This window comes from Mesoplodon mirus, assembly GCF_964341445.2.
Source record: "Mesoplodon mirus genome assembly, chromosome: 1".
Classification (NCBI taxonomy): domain Eukaryota; kingdom Metazoa; phylum Chordata; class Mammalia; order Artiodactyla; family Ziphiidae; genus Mesoplodon; species Mesoplodon mirus.
The window spans coordinates 36,787,046-36,805,759 of record NC_138976.1 but is presented as its reverse complement, the minus strand read 5'-3'; the positions used below and the strand labels follow the sequence as shown (position 1 = coordinate 36,805,759).

The window sequence follows — 18,714 nt, the reverse complement described above, 5'->3', positions numbered from 1 at the left end:
CACAGATATGTGGAGACTGAACAACATGCTACTGAGCAACTATTGGGCCAATGAAGAAGTCAAAGGAGAATTTTTTAAATACCTTAAGACAAATGAAAATGAAAATACGATATACCAAAATCTATGGGATGCAGCAAAAGCAGTACTAAGAGGGAAGTTTATATCAATACAAGCCTATCTCAAGAAACAAGAAGAGTCTCAAATAAATCATCTAACCTTACACCTAAAGGAACTAGAAAAAAAAACAAATGAAGCCCAAAGTCAGTAGAAGGAAGGAAATAATAAAGATCAGAGCAAAAGTAAATAAAATACAGACTAAAAAGACAATAGAAGAGATCAGCGAAACTAAGAGTTGGTTCTTTGAAAAGGTAAACAAAAATGACAAACCTTTAACCAGACTCACTAAGAAAAAGAGAAGGCTCTGATAAATAAAATTAGAAAATAAAGGAGAAAAATAACAATGGATACCACAAAAATACAAAGATTGTAAGAGAATATTCTGAATAGTTAGTAACCAACAAAGTAGACAACCTAGAAGAAATGAAGAAATTCTTAGAATCATGCAACCTTCCAAGACTGAATTATGAAGAAATGGAAAAATTGAATAGACAGATTTCTAGTAAAGAGATTAAAACAGTAATGAAAAAAAACCTCCTAAAAAACAAAAGCCCAGAATCAGATGGCTTCACAAGTGAATTCTACTGAACATTCAAAGAAGAATTAATATCCATCCTTCTCAAACTCTTCCAAAATATTGAAGAGGAGGGAACACTTTCTAACTCATTTTACAAGGCCAGCATTATCCTGATACCAAGTCCAGACAAAAACAATACAAAAAATATACATTACTGACCAATATCTCTGATGAATACAGATGCAGAAATCCTGAACAAAATATTAGCAAACCAAATACAATACATATAGCATTATCAAGTAGGATTTATTCCAGGGATGCAAAGATGGTTCAATATTCTCAAACCAATCAGTGTGATACACCTTAGCAAAATGAAAGATAAAAAACATATGATCATCTCAATAGATGCAGAAAAAGCATTTGACTAGATGCAACACCTATTTATGATTAAAAAAACTCTCAGTGAAATGGGTGTAGAAGGAGTGTATCTCAGAATGATAGAGGCCATATATGACAAACCCACAGCTAACATCATACTCAATGGTGAAAAGCTGAAAACTGTCCCTCTAAAATCAGGAACAAGACAAGGATGCCCACTCTCACCACTCTTATTCAATATAGTATTAGAAATTATAGCCAGAGCAATTAGGTAGAAAAAGTAATAAAATGCATCCAGATTGGAAAGGAAAAAGTAAAACTGTCACTGTTGCAGGTGACATGATTTTATGTGTAGAAAACCCTAAAGACTCCACCAAAAAACTATGAGAAATAACAAAACAAATACAGTAAAGTTGCAGGGTAAAAAATCAACATATAAAAATCTATTGCATTTCTATATTCTAAAAATGAGCTAGCAGGGCTTCCCTGGTGGCACAGTGGTTGAGAGTCTGCCTGCCGATGCAGGGGACACGGGTTCGTGCCCCGGTCTGGGAGGATCCCACATGCCGCGGAGCGGCTGGGCCCGTGAGCCACGGCCACTGGGCCTGCGCGTCCGGAGCCTGTGCTCCGCAACAGAAGAGGCCACAACAGTGAGAGGCCCGCGTACTGCAAAAAATAATAATAATAATAAAAATAAAAATGAGCTAGCAGAAAGAGAAATTAAGAAAACAATCCCATTTACAATCACAACAAAAAGAACAAAAAATACCTAGGAATAAATTTAACCAAGGAGGTGAAAGACCTGTACACTGAAAACTATAAGATATTGTTGAAGGAAATTAAAGATGCAAATAAATGGAAAGATGTTCCATGCTCATGGATTGGAAGAATTAACATTGTTGAAACGTCCATATTACCTAAAACATTCTACATATTCAATGCAATCCCTACCAAAATCCCAAGGACATTTTTCCACAGAAATAGAACAAAAAATCCTAAAATTTATATGGAACCACAAGAGACCATAACTAGCCAAAGCAATCCTCAGAAAAAAGAACAAAGCTGGAGGCACCACAGTTCCTGATTTCAAACTACATTACAAAGCTATAGTAATCAAAAGAGCATGGTATTGGCAGAAAAACAGATGTATAGATTAGTGGAACAGAACTGAGAGCCCAGAAATAAACCCACACATATATGGACAATTAATTTACAACAAAGGAACAAAGAAGAAACAACAGAGAAAGGATAGTCTCTTCAATAAATGGTGTTGGGACAACTGGACAGCCACATACAAAAAAAAAAAAAAAAAGTAGACCACTGTCTCACACCGTACACAAAAATCAACTCAAAATGGATTAAGGATTGGAATGTAAGACCTGAAATGATAAAACATAGGCAGTACACTCTTTGACATCATTCTGAGCAATATCTTTCTGGCTATGTCTCCTCAGGCAAGGGAAACAAAAGCAAAAATAAACAAATGGGACTACATCAAACTAAAAAGCTTCTGCACAGCAAAGAAAATCATCATCAAAATGAAAAGACAACTTATTGAATAGGAGAATATATTTGTAAATTATTATATTCAATATGGTGTTAATATCCAAAATATATAAAGAACTCATACTACTCAACAACAACTACAAAAAAATTTAAAAATGGGCAGAAGAGCTTCATAGACATTTTCCCAAAAAAGGCATACAGATGGCCAATAGGCACATGAAGAGATGTTCAACATCACTAATTGTTAGGGAAATGCAAATCAAAACCACAATGAGATATCACATCACACCTATCATAATGGCTATTATCAAAAAGGCGAGAAATAATAAATATTGGTGAGGATTTGGAGAAAAGGGAACCCTCAAACACTGTTGGTGGGAACGTAAGTTGGTGCAGCCACTATGGAAAACAGTATAGAGATGCCTTAAAAAATTAAGAATGGAACTCCCATATGAACCATCTACCCCACTTCCAGGTATTTGACCAAAGAATACAAAAACACTAGTTTGAAAAGATACACCCTTATGTTCATTGCAGCATTATTTACAATAGCCAAGATACAGAAACAACCTATGGTTGATTTGTTATCTCCACCCTGCACACCCCCAAAACTGTAATGGTAAGTAGGAAAGTATAGCAGCAAATCATTGGTTTTCTCCAGCAATTCAAACCTGCCTGGGTTAAATTTAACACTTACAGTACAGGCAGAGACAACTTATATATAGTCACATATATTGGAATTCTTGAGGAACACTAAGAATGCCCTACTCCAAAAAATACTTTCCTCATTAATATTTGATCTTACCAGAATTTATTCCTTTGCGTTCAAGCACTGATATCTTTTGCAACACAAATATTTACTTTGCCACCTTATTGTCATTAGTTTCATGTAACCAATTAAGTTTGTTATTTTTGTCACTATAGCAAAAGAATATGAAAAAGAATAATCATTCAGATATACATGTATATGAAATTCTTATTTTTGAACAGGTGCTGATTATAATAAGAATGGACTCAAATGGTGAAAAACATTTACTCATTAAAATCCTTAACAAAATAGAAGGTAGGGAGTTTTAAATTATGCTTCATTTGATAACAAATGCTTGAACATTGTTCAATGTTAATGCTTTAACATTAAGTTTTTGATCCATTTTATTATTTTACATAATAAATTCAGAATTTCCAGACTTATATACACACAACATACATACACACCAGAAACAGTGCCCATGGCTCAAACTTTCTGATTCCCTGGACTTAGAAAAATAATCCTTGTTCACAGATCTTTAATTCATTTTTATGGTAGTGAAATATATGACACACCTAAAAATATATATGAACAAAATATTGAAAAAAACTTTTTATATTACTCTTTTTTCCAACAGGTTTGACCCTGACTGTCTTACATTCAAACAAAAAAGATTTTCTGGAATCCAAAGGTGTTTTAAATGGGTAAAATCTTATTTGTTCATCTATGGGGAGGAGACATACCAGTTCCACAGGAAAAGTGCAGTTTCTCCTAGAACTTAACTTTTTAAACAGTTTTTTTTAACCAATTTGAAAAAATTTATTTATTTACTTATTTGGCTACCTCAGGTCTTAGTTGCGGCACATGGGATCTTCGTTGCGACATGCAGGTCTTTTTGTTGAGGCACGTGGACTTCTCTAGTTGCAGTATGTGGGCACCAGAGCGCACCAGCTCAGTAGTTGCAGTGCGCGGCCTTAGTTGCCCTGCGGCATGTGGAATCCTAGTTCCCCGACCAGGGATTGAACTGATGTCCCCTGCATTGGAAGGCAGATTCTTAACCACTGGACCACCAGGGAAGCCCCAAAAAAGGTTTAATAAAACCTGAAATTAATGTCTCCACCCTCTTCCTGAAAAATGCTTTAACTAAGTTTATTGCCTTGTGTATTATGTATTATTGTCATCCAGAATTTTAGTTCAATCTTTCTTTAATATCTCCAAATTATCATTGTTATTGTTAGTGTCAGTACAAATAGTACCTATTTAGAATTACACTTGTTTCTTTTTTACCAGTGTTTTTGCTCAGCATTGCTTCTTATATTTTCTTCATTCCTTTTGAGTTTCCTTCTTCTTGTAGTACATCACTTAGAAATTCTTTCAGTGAGAGCCTACTAATAATAAATTTAGTGTTGACTTGTCTAAAAATGTTTTCATTTTGCCTTATTTTATGTAGAAGTTATTTCTAGATAGAAAGCAGTAGAGAATTTTAATTATAGTAAATTCTATGTTATATGAAATTCGAAGCTGGAAAAGATAAACTTATGATATTTAAGTACCCACCTTTTTGTTGTTAAATCACTTATGAAGCCCATTGAGGAAAAAAAAAAGCCATTTCAAAGTCGTCAGGTAGGGACTTCCCTGGTGGCACAGTGGTTAAGAATCTGCCTGCCAATGCAGGGGGCACGGGTTCAAGCCCTGGTCTGGGAAGATCCCACATGCTGTGGAGCAACTAAGCCTGTGCCCCACAACTACTGAGCCTGCACTGTAGAGCCCGCGAGCCACAACTACTGAGCCTGTGTGCCACACCTACTGAAGCCTGTGCACCTAGAGCCCATGCACCACAACAAGAGGAGCCACCGCAATGAGAAGCCTGCGCACTGCAATGAAGAGTAGCCTCCGCTCGCCACAACTAGAGAAAGCCTGCATGCAGCAATGAAGACCCAATACAGCCAAAATAAATAAATAAATAAATAAATAACAAAGTAATCAGGTAATATTCTACTATATAGATTCTCAAAGATTAAAATCTCACATTTATAAGAAAATGAGGTTGATTTCTCATGGTGATTTGTGTATTACTGATAAGACTCAGGTAATAAAATAGGGTCCCTTGCATATGAGGATGTGAAATAGTCCACAGTTTTTTTATATCCTGGTTTGTTTGTTTTTTTAAAGTATGACCATCAAAAAGAAAGATAAAAAGAGGTTAGCACAATTGGAAAACAAGTCAACAGAAAATATGCCAGTGTCCTTCCAAGATAAGTAGGCATAGATTAGAGAAGAATAAAATAGCCAAAACAGTCATCTTTTAGCATTCCAAGTGTATAATGACAAGACTAATTCTATTTTCTTGGCTTTCTTTTGTATTCAGTACAAGTTTCTGTGCAGTTGTACACAATCAATATATTGGAGCAGATTTCCCCTGGAGTAATTTCTCATTTGTGGTGGAATACAATTTTGTAGAAAACTCTTGTTGGGCTGAACATTGCGAAAAATTGAATATTCCTTACTTGGCCTTTAAAGTGATTCTTCCAGACACAGTTTTAAAGAGTAAGGATATAAACTAAAATTCCTTTTTTGTTCCATTAGAGTGAAAATTTTCTGCTTTCTATTTCTGATCTATGGAAAGAATAACCTATAGCATTAGAAGACTTGAGTTCAAGCACTAACCTCACCACCAACTGTGTGACCTTGAGCAAGGCCTTTAACTATCTCTTGCCTCATATTCCTCTTTTGTAAAATAGCCTTTACTGATTCTATTTGTCTTCATCCCTTTAGTTTCTAAATTTTACTTATAATAGCACAATTAAATTATAATTATATCTAATCTTAATCTGACTTTTATGCAACAATATTTTTATTGAATTTTAGGGAAAAATATGTCATAGTATGTTGACTGACACAGAGAACTTCTAATACACAACAAAAAATTATGCACAAATGCTTGGCAAAGAGTCTAAACCACTTTGCATAGCATTTGGTTTCTTTGTATTTCTCAGTAACACTTCACATGACTAAGGTTGTGAATTCTCAGATCCATTAAATTAAAAAGGCTGTATATTTTTAGTCCCAGTGCATCTCTCATTCAAAACTTGCCATAAATCACCTTCCATCCACCTCAAGTATGAGTAGGAAGTTTGAATTCTGAGACATTCCAACTCAATTCTAAAAATACAGTAACCATAATTATTACTTTGGAATCTTTGATACAGAGATTTAAGCATTAACTTCATTAAATAATTAAAACGTGTTCAAGAAAGGATAAAAGGTAAACATTCATCTTTAAACTGAATTTATTCAACCAATTCCTTATTTGGGTCATTTATAATGCTTCAATTTTCTACTATTATACCACAAGATTTATACTAGTTTATATATCTTTATGTACTTGTTCTAAGAAGTAAAAATTCCAGGGTAAAATGAACTGCTGGTTCAAAGGTATACACACATTTATATATTGCCAATAGCTTTCCAGAAATTCTATCCCAATTTATGCGGAAAGTGTGAGAGAATCCTTTCCCTCATATTTTTACTATGAGTAGGTATTATTAATCTTTTAAATTTTTGAAAGGATTAGAGGCAAATAATATTTTATAGTTGTGTTAATTTGCATTTCTTTGATTATCCATATCATTTCATAAGTGAATTGATCTTGTGTAGCCATTCTTTTATAAATTGCCTGTTTATGTCCTTTGTCCACTTATTTGTTGAGGTATATGATCTTTTTCCTATTGATCTGTAGCATTCCCTATGGATTATTGTGCATAATTTTAAATTTTGATGTAAACCAGTATATATATTTACACAGGAAATGTCCAATATGTACTAATTGAATAAAGCAGATATTGACATTCAGGTAGAGTATGATCCTGTTTTTTCTTTTCCTTATTTTTTCAAGTGAATGTACATGTGTAAGTATAGACAACCAAACATATAGAAAAAAGTGTGGAAGTATGTGTTAAACTCTGTTTTTAGTATATAGTAGTTTTAATAAATTCTATTAACTATTATTTCTAGGAGTAGAATAACATGATTTTTATTTTATTCTTCAGACCTTTATTCTGAATTCATATTTTTACAATGAATATGTTTTATTTTTATACTACTCCTTGAGCATACACCTGTTATTCTCATGTTTAGTAAAAAGAGAAAGAACCGAGGGATGAGAAAAAAGAGAAATATTTATAAATTTTTTCATATTTAGGAAGCACCTTGCTGGATAGTTTTGGTGGTTTTCTTTTGGAAATTCAGATTCCATATGTGTTTTTTGCATCTGAAGGACTTCTTAATACTCCAGAAATACTTCAGTTGTTAGAAACCAAGTAAGTTATTGATTTCATAACTTAGGAAAGATATATATACCCTAATTGGCTAAATATTATGCTATATATGTGGCACTATTTCTTTCTGATTCAAGCCTGGAATTATATCACATAGGAATAGTTTTCCATAGAGTTTATGTCAACTTATACTTCTCTCCCTATAGTACACCATCATAATTATTGAATATTGTCTTTTTTTGGTTATATATCAATTTTGTGGAGAAAAATAGTTAATTATTATTTCAATTCATTTTTAATTGCATTTCTTTTGTTACCAGCAAATATGAGGATTTTATGTTGGGGGGGTTCTGTGAATTACATGGTCATGTCTTTGGGTCATTGATAGTATTGAGAATGAGTATTCTTTTTTTTTTTTTTTTTTTTGCGGTACGCGGGCCTCTCATTGCTGTGGCCTCTCCCATTGCGGAGCACAGGCTCCGGACGCGCAGGCTCAGCAGCCATGGCTCACGGGCCCAGCCACTTCGCAGCATGTGGGATCTTCCCAGACCGGGGCACAAACTCGTGTCCCCTGCATCGGCAGGCGGACTCTCAACCACTGCGCCACCAGGGAAGCCCAAGAATGAGTATTCTTATTTAGAGGACTTTAAATACTGACTAGGAAACAAGATTATGAAGTTCTAAATGAATTCTCAAGTTTTTAGACCTTTAGTTCTAACATCATACCAACACAGAGCATTTTTAAATGATCTAAAACACTATCATAGCATACAAGTTGTCACAGGAGGGTTAGACATTGGGCTATATATCAAGGAAGGATAATTATGCTGTGACCTTCGTTAAAATGCAGAACTATTTTCCACACTTTTGTTTTTATATCTTAAGGCTGTGGGACATTCACAGAAAACTGTGAGCTTATAAAAGATAGTTTAAATCTAGACAACTTTTCAGGAGAAAAAAGAAAATTCTGATAAATGCAGAATGTTTTAGTCTCATAACACAATGTTTTAATTTCATGAATTATTACTTACGGAGCCAGAATAAGTTGGTCAAGACATTTATAATAGGGGAATTCCCTGGCAGTCCAGTGGTTAGGACTCCACACTCTCACTGCCGGGGGCCCAGGTTCAGTCCCTGGTGGGGGAACTAAAATCCCACAAGCCACGTGAGTGTGGGCAAAAAAAAAACCCCAAAAAACAAACAAAAGACATTTATAATAGTATCATGTACAGTGATATTTAGCAAAATACCTAAGGCAACACATCTCAACTAATTTGTCTTAAACTGAATAATTCATAATTTCATTCCTCAAATTTATTAAGTAGAATAAATTGAGGTATGAAACTTGAACAGTAGTTCAAACAATTTAATATGCAGGAGGACAATACAGTTTTTCTTAAAGAATTTTTCTTAGCCATCTGTCACCCCAAAATATTATATTTTACAGGTATAATATCACATTGGTGGAGAGATGCTGCAGTGAGTCATTGAAACTCTTTGGAGGTACAGAGCATTATGTAGTGGTGACAATTGATGAGGACACCACCATAATTTTGCAGGTAAAACTATACAATAAAAAATATAAATCAAATATATTAAAATACATGTGTAACCATGTAATCTATTAGCTTTAGAGAGCTCAACTATAATCTACTCATGATTTCTTCCAAAACTTTGCAAATGAACCATAAGTGCTAAAATCATCACCGTGGAAAATGGCTATTACCAAGCTTTTTCAATGCCTTGTAATTTTTAACATACTTTAAGAAGATAGGGCAAATATAGTATCTTTAATATTATGTATTGACCTTTTTAAAAATACATTTATAGAATAATTATAGTGTTGAAAGCTTAAAAAATCAAATTCTAGCCACTGTGTTTCTTAAAAGGAGGTAACATATTAATCTGTAATTGGTAATAAGGGATTTCCTCTAAAGTAAGTGGGGATTGCCTATAAATTAGTCAGTTTTTAAAAAGAGAGAGAAAATCTCTTCAAAAATCCATATATTTTAGAATTTAAGATGTATGAATCTCCCTGATATGTTTGCTTGATTGGAGTACAATTTACAAAGAAATTAATTTAATAGTGTGGGAGTGGAGAGCAGAAAGCAGTTTGATGGTATGGAGTATAAATTAATGGCATGTATTATGGTAAGGTAGAAGTCTGATTTGATAAGCAAATGTTAATACTATAAGAATTGTATGATGGAAACAAAAAAGCTCTGTTAGAAAGATTCTTATGGAATATTGTGTCTTGCATATTTAAGGTTATTAAATAACAGTTATTTGTGGGAGGGAAATCCTGTTTGGGAAAACTGTTTTAATCCATGCTTACATAACTTACTGTTAGAATAAAATTCTTCTCGAATTATTCACTCTATCAAAAATTAAATAGTAAAGCTGATCCAAGATTCTATTTCCAAGATCCATAATCTTGGAAATAGAATAGACAAAATGCAAGAAACAGTTAACAAGGACCTAGAAGAACTAAAGATGAATCAAGCATCGATTAAAAACACAATAAATGAAATGAAAAATACTCTAGATGGGATCAATAGCAGAATAACTGAGGCAGAAGAACGGATAAGTGAGGTGGAAGATAAAATAGTGGAAATAACTGATGCAGAGCAAAATAAAGAAAAAAGAATGAAAAGAACAGAGGACAGTCTCAGAGACCTCTGGGACAACATTAAACGCACCAACATTCGAATTATAGGGGTTCCAGAAGAAGAAGAGAAAAAGAAAGGGACTGAGGAAATATTTGAAGAGATTATAGTTGAAAACTTCCCCAATATGGGAAAGGAAATAGTTAATCAAGTCCAGGAGGCACAGAGAGTCCCATACAGAATAAATCCAAGGAGAAATACACCAAGACACATATTAATCAAACTGTCAAAAATTAAACACAAAGAAATCATATTAAAAGCAGCAAGGCAAAAACAACAAATAACACACAAGGGAATCCCCATCAGGTTAACAGCTGATCTCTCAGCAGAAACTCTACAAGCCAGAAGGGAGTGGCAGGACATAATTAAAGTGATGAAGGAGAGAAACCTGCAACCAAGATTACTCTACCCAGCAAGGATCTCATTCAGATTTGATGGAGAAATTAAAACGTTTACAGACAAGCAAAAGCTGAGAGAGTTCAGCACCACCAAACCAGCTCTACAACAAATGCTAAAGGAACTTCTCTAGGCAAGAAGCACAACAGAAGGAATATACCTACAATAACAACCCAAAGCAATTAAGGAAATGGGAATAGGAACATACATATCAATAATTACCTTAAATGTAAATGGACTAAATGCTCCCACCAAAAGACACAGAGTGGCTGAATGGATACAAAAACAAGACCATATATATGCTGTCTACAAGAGACCCACTTCAGACCTCGAGACACATACAGATTGAAAGTAAGGGGATGGAAAAAGATATTCCATGCAAATGGAAATCAAAAGAAAGCTGGAGTAGCAATTCTCATATCAGACAAAATAGACTTTAAAATAAAGACTATTAGAAGAGACAAAGAAGGACACTACATAACGATAAAGGGATCGATCCAAGAAGAAGATATAACAATTGTAAATATTTATGCACCCAACATAGGAGCACCTCAATACATACGGCAAATACTAACAGCCATAAAAGGGGAAATCGACAGTAACACAGTCATAGTAGGGGACTTTAACACCCCACTTTCACCAATGGACAGATCATCCAAAATGAAAATAAATAAGGAAACACAAGCTTTAAATGATACATTAAACAAGATGGACTTAGTTGATATTTATAGGACATTCTATCCAAAAACAACAGAATACACATTTTTCTCAAGTGCTCATGGAACATTCTCCAGGATAGATCATATCTTGGGTCACAAATCAAGCCTTGGTAAATTTAAGAAAATTGAAATTGTATCAAGTATCTTTTCCGACCACAATGCTATGAGACTAGACATCAATTACAGGAAAAGATCTGTAAAAAATACAAACACATGGAGGCTAAACAATACACTACTCAATAACGAAGTGATCACTGAAGAAATCAAAGAGGAAATTAAAAAATACCTAGAAACAAATGACAATGGAGACACGACGACCCAAAACCTATGGGACGCAGCAAAAGCAGTTCTAAGGGGGAAGTTTATAGCAATACAATCCCACCTTAAGAAACAGGAAACATTTCGAGTAAACAACCTGACCCTGCACCTAAAGCAATTAGAAAAAGAAGAACAAAAAACCCCCAAAGCTAGCAGAAGGAAAGAAATCATAAAGATCAGATCAGAAATAAATGAAAAAGAAATGAAGGAAACGATAGCAAAGATCAACCAAACTAAAAGCTGGTTCTTTGAGAAGATAAACAAAATTGACAAACCATTAGCCAGACTCATCAAGAAAAGAAGGGAGAAGACTCAAATCAATAGAATTAGAAATGAAAAAGGAGAAGTAACAACTGACACTGCAGAAATACAAGAGATCATGAGAGATTACTATAAGCAACTCTATGCCAAGAAAATGGACAACCTGGAAGAAATGGACAAATTCTTAGAAATGCACAACCTGCCAAGACTGACTCAGGAAGAAATAGAAAATATGAATAGACCAATCACAAGCACTGAAATTGAAACTGTGATTAAAAATCTTCCATCAAACAAAAGCCCAGGACCAGATGGCTTCACAGGCGAATTCTATCAAACATTTAGAGAAGAGCTAACACCTATCCTTCTCAAACTCTTCCAAACAATATCAGAGGAAGGAACACTCCCAAACTCATTCTACGAGGCCACCATCACCTTGATACCAAAACCAGGCAAGGATGTCACAAAGAAAGAAAACTACAGGCCAATATCACTGATGAACATAGATGCAAAAATCCTCAATAAAATACTAGCAAACAGAATCCCACAGCATATTAAAAGGATCATACACCATGATCAAGTGGGGTTTATTCCAGGAATGCAAGGATTCTTCAATATACGCAAATCAATCAATGTGATACACCATATTAACAAGTTGAAGGAGAAAAACCATATGATCATCTCAATAGATGCAGAGAAAGCTTTTGACAAAATTCAACACCCATTTATGATAAAAACCCTGCAGAAAGTAGGCATAGAGGGATCTTTCCTCAACATAATAAAGGCCATATATGACAAACCCACAGCCAACATTGTCCTCAATGGTGAAAAACTGAAACCATTTCCACTAAGATCAGGAACAAGACAAGGTTGCCCACTCTCACCACTCTTATTCAACATAGTTTTGGAAGTTTTAGCCACAGCAATCAGAGAAGAAAAGGAAATAAAAGGAATCCAAATCGGAAAAGAAGAAGTAAAGCTGTCACTGTTTGCAGATGACATGATACTGTACATAGAGAATCCTAAAGATGCTACCGAAAAACTACTAGAGCTAATCAATGAATTTGGTAAAGTAGCAGGATACAAAATTAATGTACAGAAATCTCTGGCATTCCTGTACACTAATGATGAAAAATCTGAAAATGAAATCAAGAAAACACTCCCATTTACCATTGCAACAAAAAGAATAAAATATCTAGGAATAAACCTACCTAAGGAGACAAAAGACCTGTATGCAGAAAATTATAAGACACTGATGAAAGAAATTAAAGAAGATACAAATAGATGGAGAGATATACCATGCTCCTGGATTGGAAGAATCAATATTGTGAAAATGACTGTACTACCCAAAGCAATCTACAGATTCAATGCAATCCCTATCAAACTACCACTGGCATTTTTCACAGAACTAGAACAAAAAATTTCAAAATTTGTTTGGAAAAACAAAAGACCCCGAATAGCCAAAGCAATCTTGAGAACGAAAAACGGAGCTGGAGGAATCAGGCTCCCTGACTTCAGACTATACTACAAAGCTACAGTAATTAAGACAGTGTGGTACTGGCATAAAAACAGAAAGATAGATCAGTGGATCAGGATAGAAAGCCCAGAGATAAACCCATGCACATATGGCCAACTTATCTTTGATAAAGGAGGCAGGAATGTACAGTGGAGAAAGGACAGCCTCTTCAATAAGTGGTGCTGGGAAAACTGGACAAGGACATGTAAAAGTTTGAGATTAGATCATTCCCTAACACCATACACAAAAATAAGCTCAAAATGGATTAAAGACTTAAATGTAAGGCCAGAAACTATCAAACTCTTAGAGGAAAACATAGGTAGAACACTCTATGACATAAATCACAGCAAGATCCTTTTGGACCCACCTCCTAGAGAAATGGAAATAAAAACAAAGATAAACAAATGGGACCTAATGAAACTTCAAAGCTTTTGCACAGCAAAGGAAACCATAAACAAGACCAAAAGACAACCCTCAGAATGGGAGAAAATATTTGCAAATGAAGCAACTGACAAAGGATTAATCTCCAAAATTTATAAACAGCTCATGCAGCTCAATAGCAAAAAAACAAACAACCCAATCCAAAAATGGGCAGAAGACTTAAATAGGCATTTCTCCAAAGAAGATATACAGACTGCCAACAAACACATGAAAGAATGCTCAACATCATTAATCATCAGAGAAATGCAAATCAAAACTACAATGAGATATCATCTCACACCAGTCAGAATGGCCATCATCAAGAAATCTAGAAACAATAAATGCTGGAGAGGGTGTGGAGAAAAGGGAACACTCTTGCACTGCTGGTGGGAATGTGAATTGGTACAGCCACTATGGAGAACAGTATGGAGGTTCCTTAAAAAACTAAAAATAGAACTACCATATGACCCAGCAATCCCACTACTAGGCATATACCCTGAGAAAACCATAATTCAAAAAGAGACATGTACCAAAATGTTCATTGCAGCTCTATTCACAATAGCCCGGAGCTGGAAACAACCTAAGTGTCCATCATCGGATGAATGGATAAAGAAGATGTGGCACATATATACAATGGAATATTACTCAGCCATAAAAAGAAACGAAACTGAGCTATTTGTAATGAGGTGGATAGACCTAGAGTCTGTCATACAGAGTGAAGTAAGTCAGAAAGAGAAAGACAAATACCGTATGCTGACACACATATACGGAATTAAAAAAAAAAATGGCATGAAGAACCTAGGGGTAAAACGGGAATAAAGACACAGACCTACTTGAGAATGGACTTGAGGATATGGGGAGGGGGAAGGGTAAGCTGTGACAAGGCGAAAGAGAGGCATGGACATATATACACTACCAAACGTGGGGTAGATAGATGGTGGGAAGCAGCCGCATGGCACAGGGAGATCAGCTCGGTGCTTTGTGACCGCCTGGAGGGGTGGGATGGGGAGGGTGGGAGGGAGGGAGATGCATGAGGGAAGGGATGTGGGAACAGATGTATGTGTATGACTGATTCACTTTGTTATAAAGCAGAAACTAATAAAAAAATAAAAAAAAAATAAAAAAAATTAATATTGTTAAAGGAAAAAGGGGATTCTAGATCATTAGAAAGACATTCCTATAAGTCCATTAACTGCTGGTTTTTCATCTTCCTTAAGTAAGCATTAAGTGCAGATTATCCCATGGGTTTTTGTCCTTAAGAGTAGCCAGATCCCTGTCTGCAAAGAACTTTGCCCAGATAGGAGCATTCTGTAGACTGCTTGCTTCATGTCTAGGACTTTGGGAGATTCATGAACCCCCCTTGCTGAGGCTATCATTAACCGTTTTACAACTACTGTAGCTTTCCCCCTACTACTTCCAGTGTGACTTTAATTTTTCCATAAAATGGGAACCCATACCCATGCTTCTTCTCAAGTTATAATTTATATATCATAGATTCTAGAAATATGGCAACAATAATTTTGTAACAACTGGTCAACCTAGTGAATCTTTTTATTTTATTTATTTTCTGGTAGGACCTAGAAGAATTAAACTGTGAGAAGGCATCAGACAATATCATTATGAGACTGATGGCATTATCATTCCAGTACAGCTATTGTTGGATAATTTTATATGCCAAAAAACCATTAAAGTCAGAGTAAGTAAACACGTCTCCATCCAAAGTCACATATATATCTTTTAAGTTATTCCATCTTCTTCTTCGAATAAAAGTAGCTATGTAAATTTTCCTCTTGCTCATCTAGTTTGCTTTAAGTAAGGGATTCTCAAGGTGAAGGCATGCCCATAGGAAAACAAATTGGAATTTTGGAGATGATATATTTCCCCTGGACAGTCATTGCAAATCATGCTCCCCCCTCTGTATCTCACTAAGAATTGCTGCTGTGAGTGTTTCATTTTTTATTAATTTTTAATTCTGGACTCGTCTGTTAAAAAATGTCATTCTTAAATCACTTCTCTCTAAAATTTTATTAGATATACCAACTAACTAGCATCTTACTATACTTTCTTTCACTGATGTGCATAACTGAAAAATTGCCCCCCAAATCCACGCCAAGACACTGGCTCAAATTATCATTATATGTCTCTCCTTTCCCTCATTCTAAATTTTATGAACGTACTGCCTTCACTTTCTCCTTTTATTCTTTGCAATCTGGCTTTTCTCTCTATCTCTATACTGATCTCTATCTCTCAGATGTCACTCATAATTTGTGACTTTCTTATGATCATATCCAAAAATATTTTTATCTTTCACTACTTTGAAGTATTGTCAGTGCTTTCTGCCTTGAAACTCTTCAGTTCCATGGCACTTCAATGTTTTTGATCTTCTACCTCTCTACTTCTTCTCTGTCTTTACCTCTTCTTCTTCCTTGTCTCAGTCTCCAGATAGATATGAAATCTCTTTTCTTCTTCTATTTTGTCCATTAAAAATATCATCCTCTCCCATAGCTTCAGTTATCATCTTTCTGCATATAATTATTATATTTCTATCTGCAGCTGCAGTCTCTCTTTGAATTTCCTGACATAATATCTCTAATTTTCTATATAATATTTCCACTCTGATATTCCACAGGCTCTCAAAGTTAACATAGTATGAGTTCATTTTATTCTCTATTCCCTCCAAAACTGTATCTCCTCTTTTCTGCCCTTTAGCTATTTATGACCATTGCCTTTCTTTTAGTCATCAAGACTGGAAAACAAATCCTATAGATTCAACCACTGGACTTTCATCTCTCCCCTCGCTCCATTTATATTACCAACATCTTAGTTCAGTTTCTCATTATTTTATGTGGACTATTATAACAAATGGTTTTCCCACCTCCAGATGACTCTCAACATTACTCTCCATAATCTGTCATACACTCAATTAATATTCCTAAAACCAGGCTCTTATTATTTCACTCTGATAAAACACCTTCACTGACTTCCCCATTATTTACTGAATATATACAGACTACTCCCCCTAATATTCAAAGTCTTCGGCATATAATCCTAACCTATATTTTCAGGCTTACTTTTTTTTTTTTTTTCCGTACGCGGGCCTCTCACTGTTGTGGCCTCTCCCGTTGCGGAGCACAGGCTCCGGACGCGCAGGCTCAGCGGCCATGGCTCACGGGCCCAGCCGCTCCGCGGCATATGGGATCCTCCCAGACCGGGGCACGAACCCGTATCCCCTAGCATCGGCAGGCGGACTCTCAACCACTGCGCCACCAGGGAGGCCCCAGGCTTACTTTTCACTGCTTTCCATTTCAATCAAAAGTTCTGCTCGGGCCTCCCTGGTGGCGCAGTGGTTGAGAGTCCGCCTGCCGATGCAGGGGATACGGGTTCGTGCCCCGGTCTGGGAGGATCCCATATGCCGCGGAGCGGCTGGGCCCGTGAGCCATGGCCGCTGGGCCTGCGCATCCGGAGCCTGTGCTCCGCAACGGGAGAGGCCACAACAGTGAGAGGCCCGCGTACCGCAAAAAAAAAAAAAAAAAAAAAAAAGTTCTGCTCATTGGCTTACAAACATCCTCCTTGCTTTCCTACTTCTACTTTTGCTCATACAGTTCTCTCTTCCTATGATATTCCTTCCTTCCTCCAGCTATTCCATCTGGTGAAATTTTGCTTATTTTTCAGGACCTATCTACTTTTTCTATTCAACCTTTCTTCAGTATCCCCCACTCATGCATATAAACAGATATTTAGTTGTAACCTTTCCAACCCTCGAACTCCTTAGCTCCCTGTTTTTTCCTCATCTTTGATATTATCGTATTTTGTTTTGTATTATCATTTTGGGGCACTTGCCCTACAGCAATGACCACATTGCTTTCATATGATAGATGCTTGGTAAATACTCCTTGGCTGAATGAATGAATCTTCCCAACTAAATTGCACACTAGTCTTATTCACTTTTTTAATCTCTACAATACTACATTACACATACCACATCATAGTAGAAGTTTCAAAAATATCTTTAGTTATTAGATAAGGTACTGGTATCTTATCTTATTTAACATTACATTATCTGTGTGATTTTTTTCCTTTATTGACTTTCTTGTTTGACTCCATTTTTGTTTATCTTACTGTACCAAGCTCTTTGTATAAAATTATTATTATCATGTGAGGATAAGTGTAAGTTAGAATGTAAGAATACAAACAACTTGGTTCTTATTCCTTCCTCTATTAACAATAACCTCTAGTAGTCACTTAACATAGTTTTTCCTTTCTACCAGAACTGAAAAATTAAAATAATTATACAGTTCTAACAGGGGGATGGGACAGCTGGGACAAAGTGAGAGAGTAGCATTGACATATATACACTACCAAATGTAAAATTGATGACTAGTGGGAATCTGCTGCATAGCACAGGGAGATCAGCTCGGTGCTTTGTGACCACCTAGAGGGATGGGATAGGGAGGGTGGGAGGGAGGCTCAAGAGGGAGGGGATATGGGGATATATGTATACTTATAGCTGATTCACTTTGTTGTACAACAGAAACTAACACAACATTGTAAAGCAATTATACTCCAATAAAGACATTTTAAAAAATTATTCAGGTCTAAAATCTTCATTTTGACGATTAATAAAGGCTGTAAATCATTTTAAGCTTTATCAAGAACTTGGAAGTATTCTGGATAAATAATTGATGTGAAATTTTTTAAAGTTGTTTTTAGATTGGTATCCACCTAGAGGTGCAATTGAAGTACAAGAGATAATAAGAGGAGATTTACACTTATTTTTATCCAGATGTTCATGAAAAAAATTAATTATGTAACACTCTGAGATTGTTTTGTGTTCAGGATAGAATTATCATTTATTCACAATAATATATTATAAAATGT

General features: G+C 35.4%; 1 protein-coding gene across 1 annotated transcript in view; it reads left to right on the top strand.

The window, feature by feature from the left end:
- SHOC1 (shortage in chiasmata 1) overlaps positions 1–18,714 on the top strand; it is a gene marked incomplete at its 3' end in the record, with an annotated part of 84,624 nt that overhangs the window by 53,163 nt on the left and 12,747 nt on the right. Inside the window, exons 18-23 of the mRNA XM_082623180.1 lie at positions 3,509–3,581; positions 3,904–3,970; positions 5,635–5,813; positions 7,468–7,585; positions 8,991–9,102; positions 15,411–15,532. Of these exons, the coding sequence (XP_082479306.1) occupies positions 3,509–3,581; positions 3,904–3,970; positions 5,635–5,813; positions 7,468–7,585; positions 8,991–9,102; positions 15,411–15,532 (671 nt within the window). The remainder of the gene's footprint in view (positions 1–3,508; positions 3,582–3,903; positions 3,971–5,634; positions 5,814–7,467; positions 7,586–8,990; positions 9,103–15,410; positions 15,533–18,714) is intronic.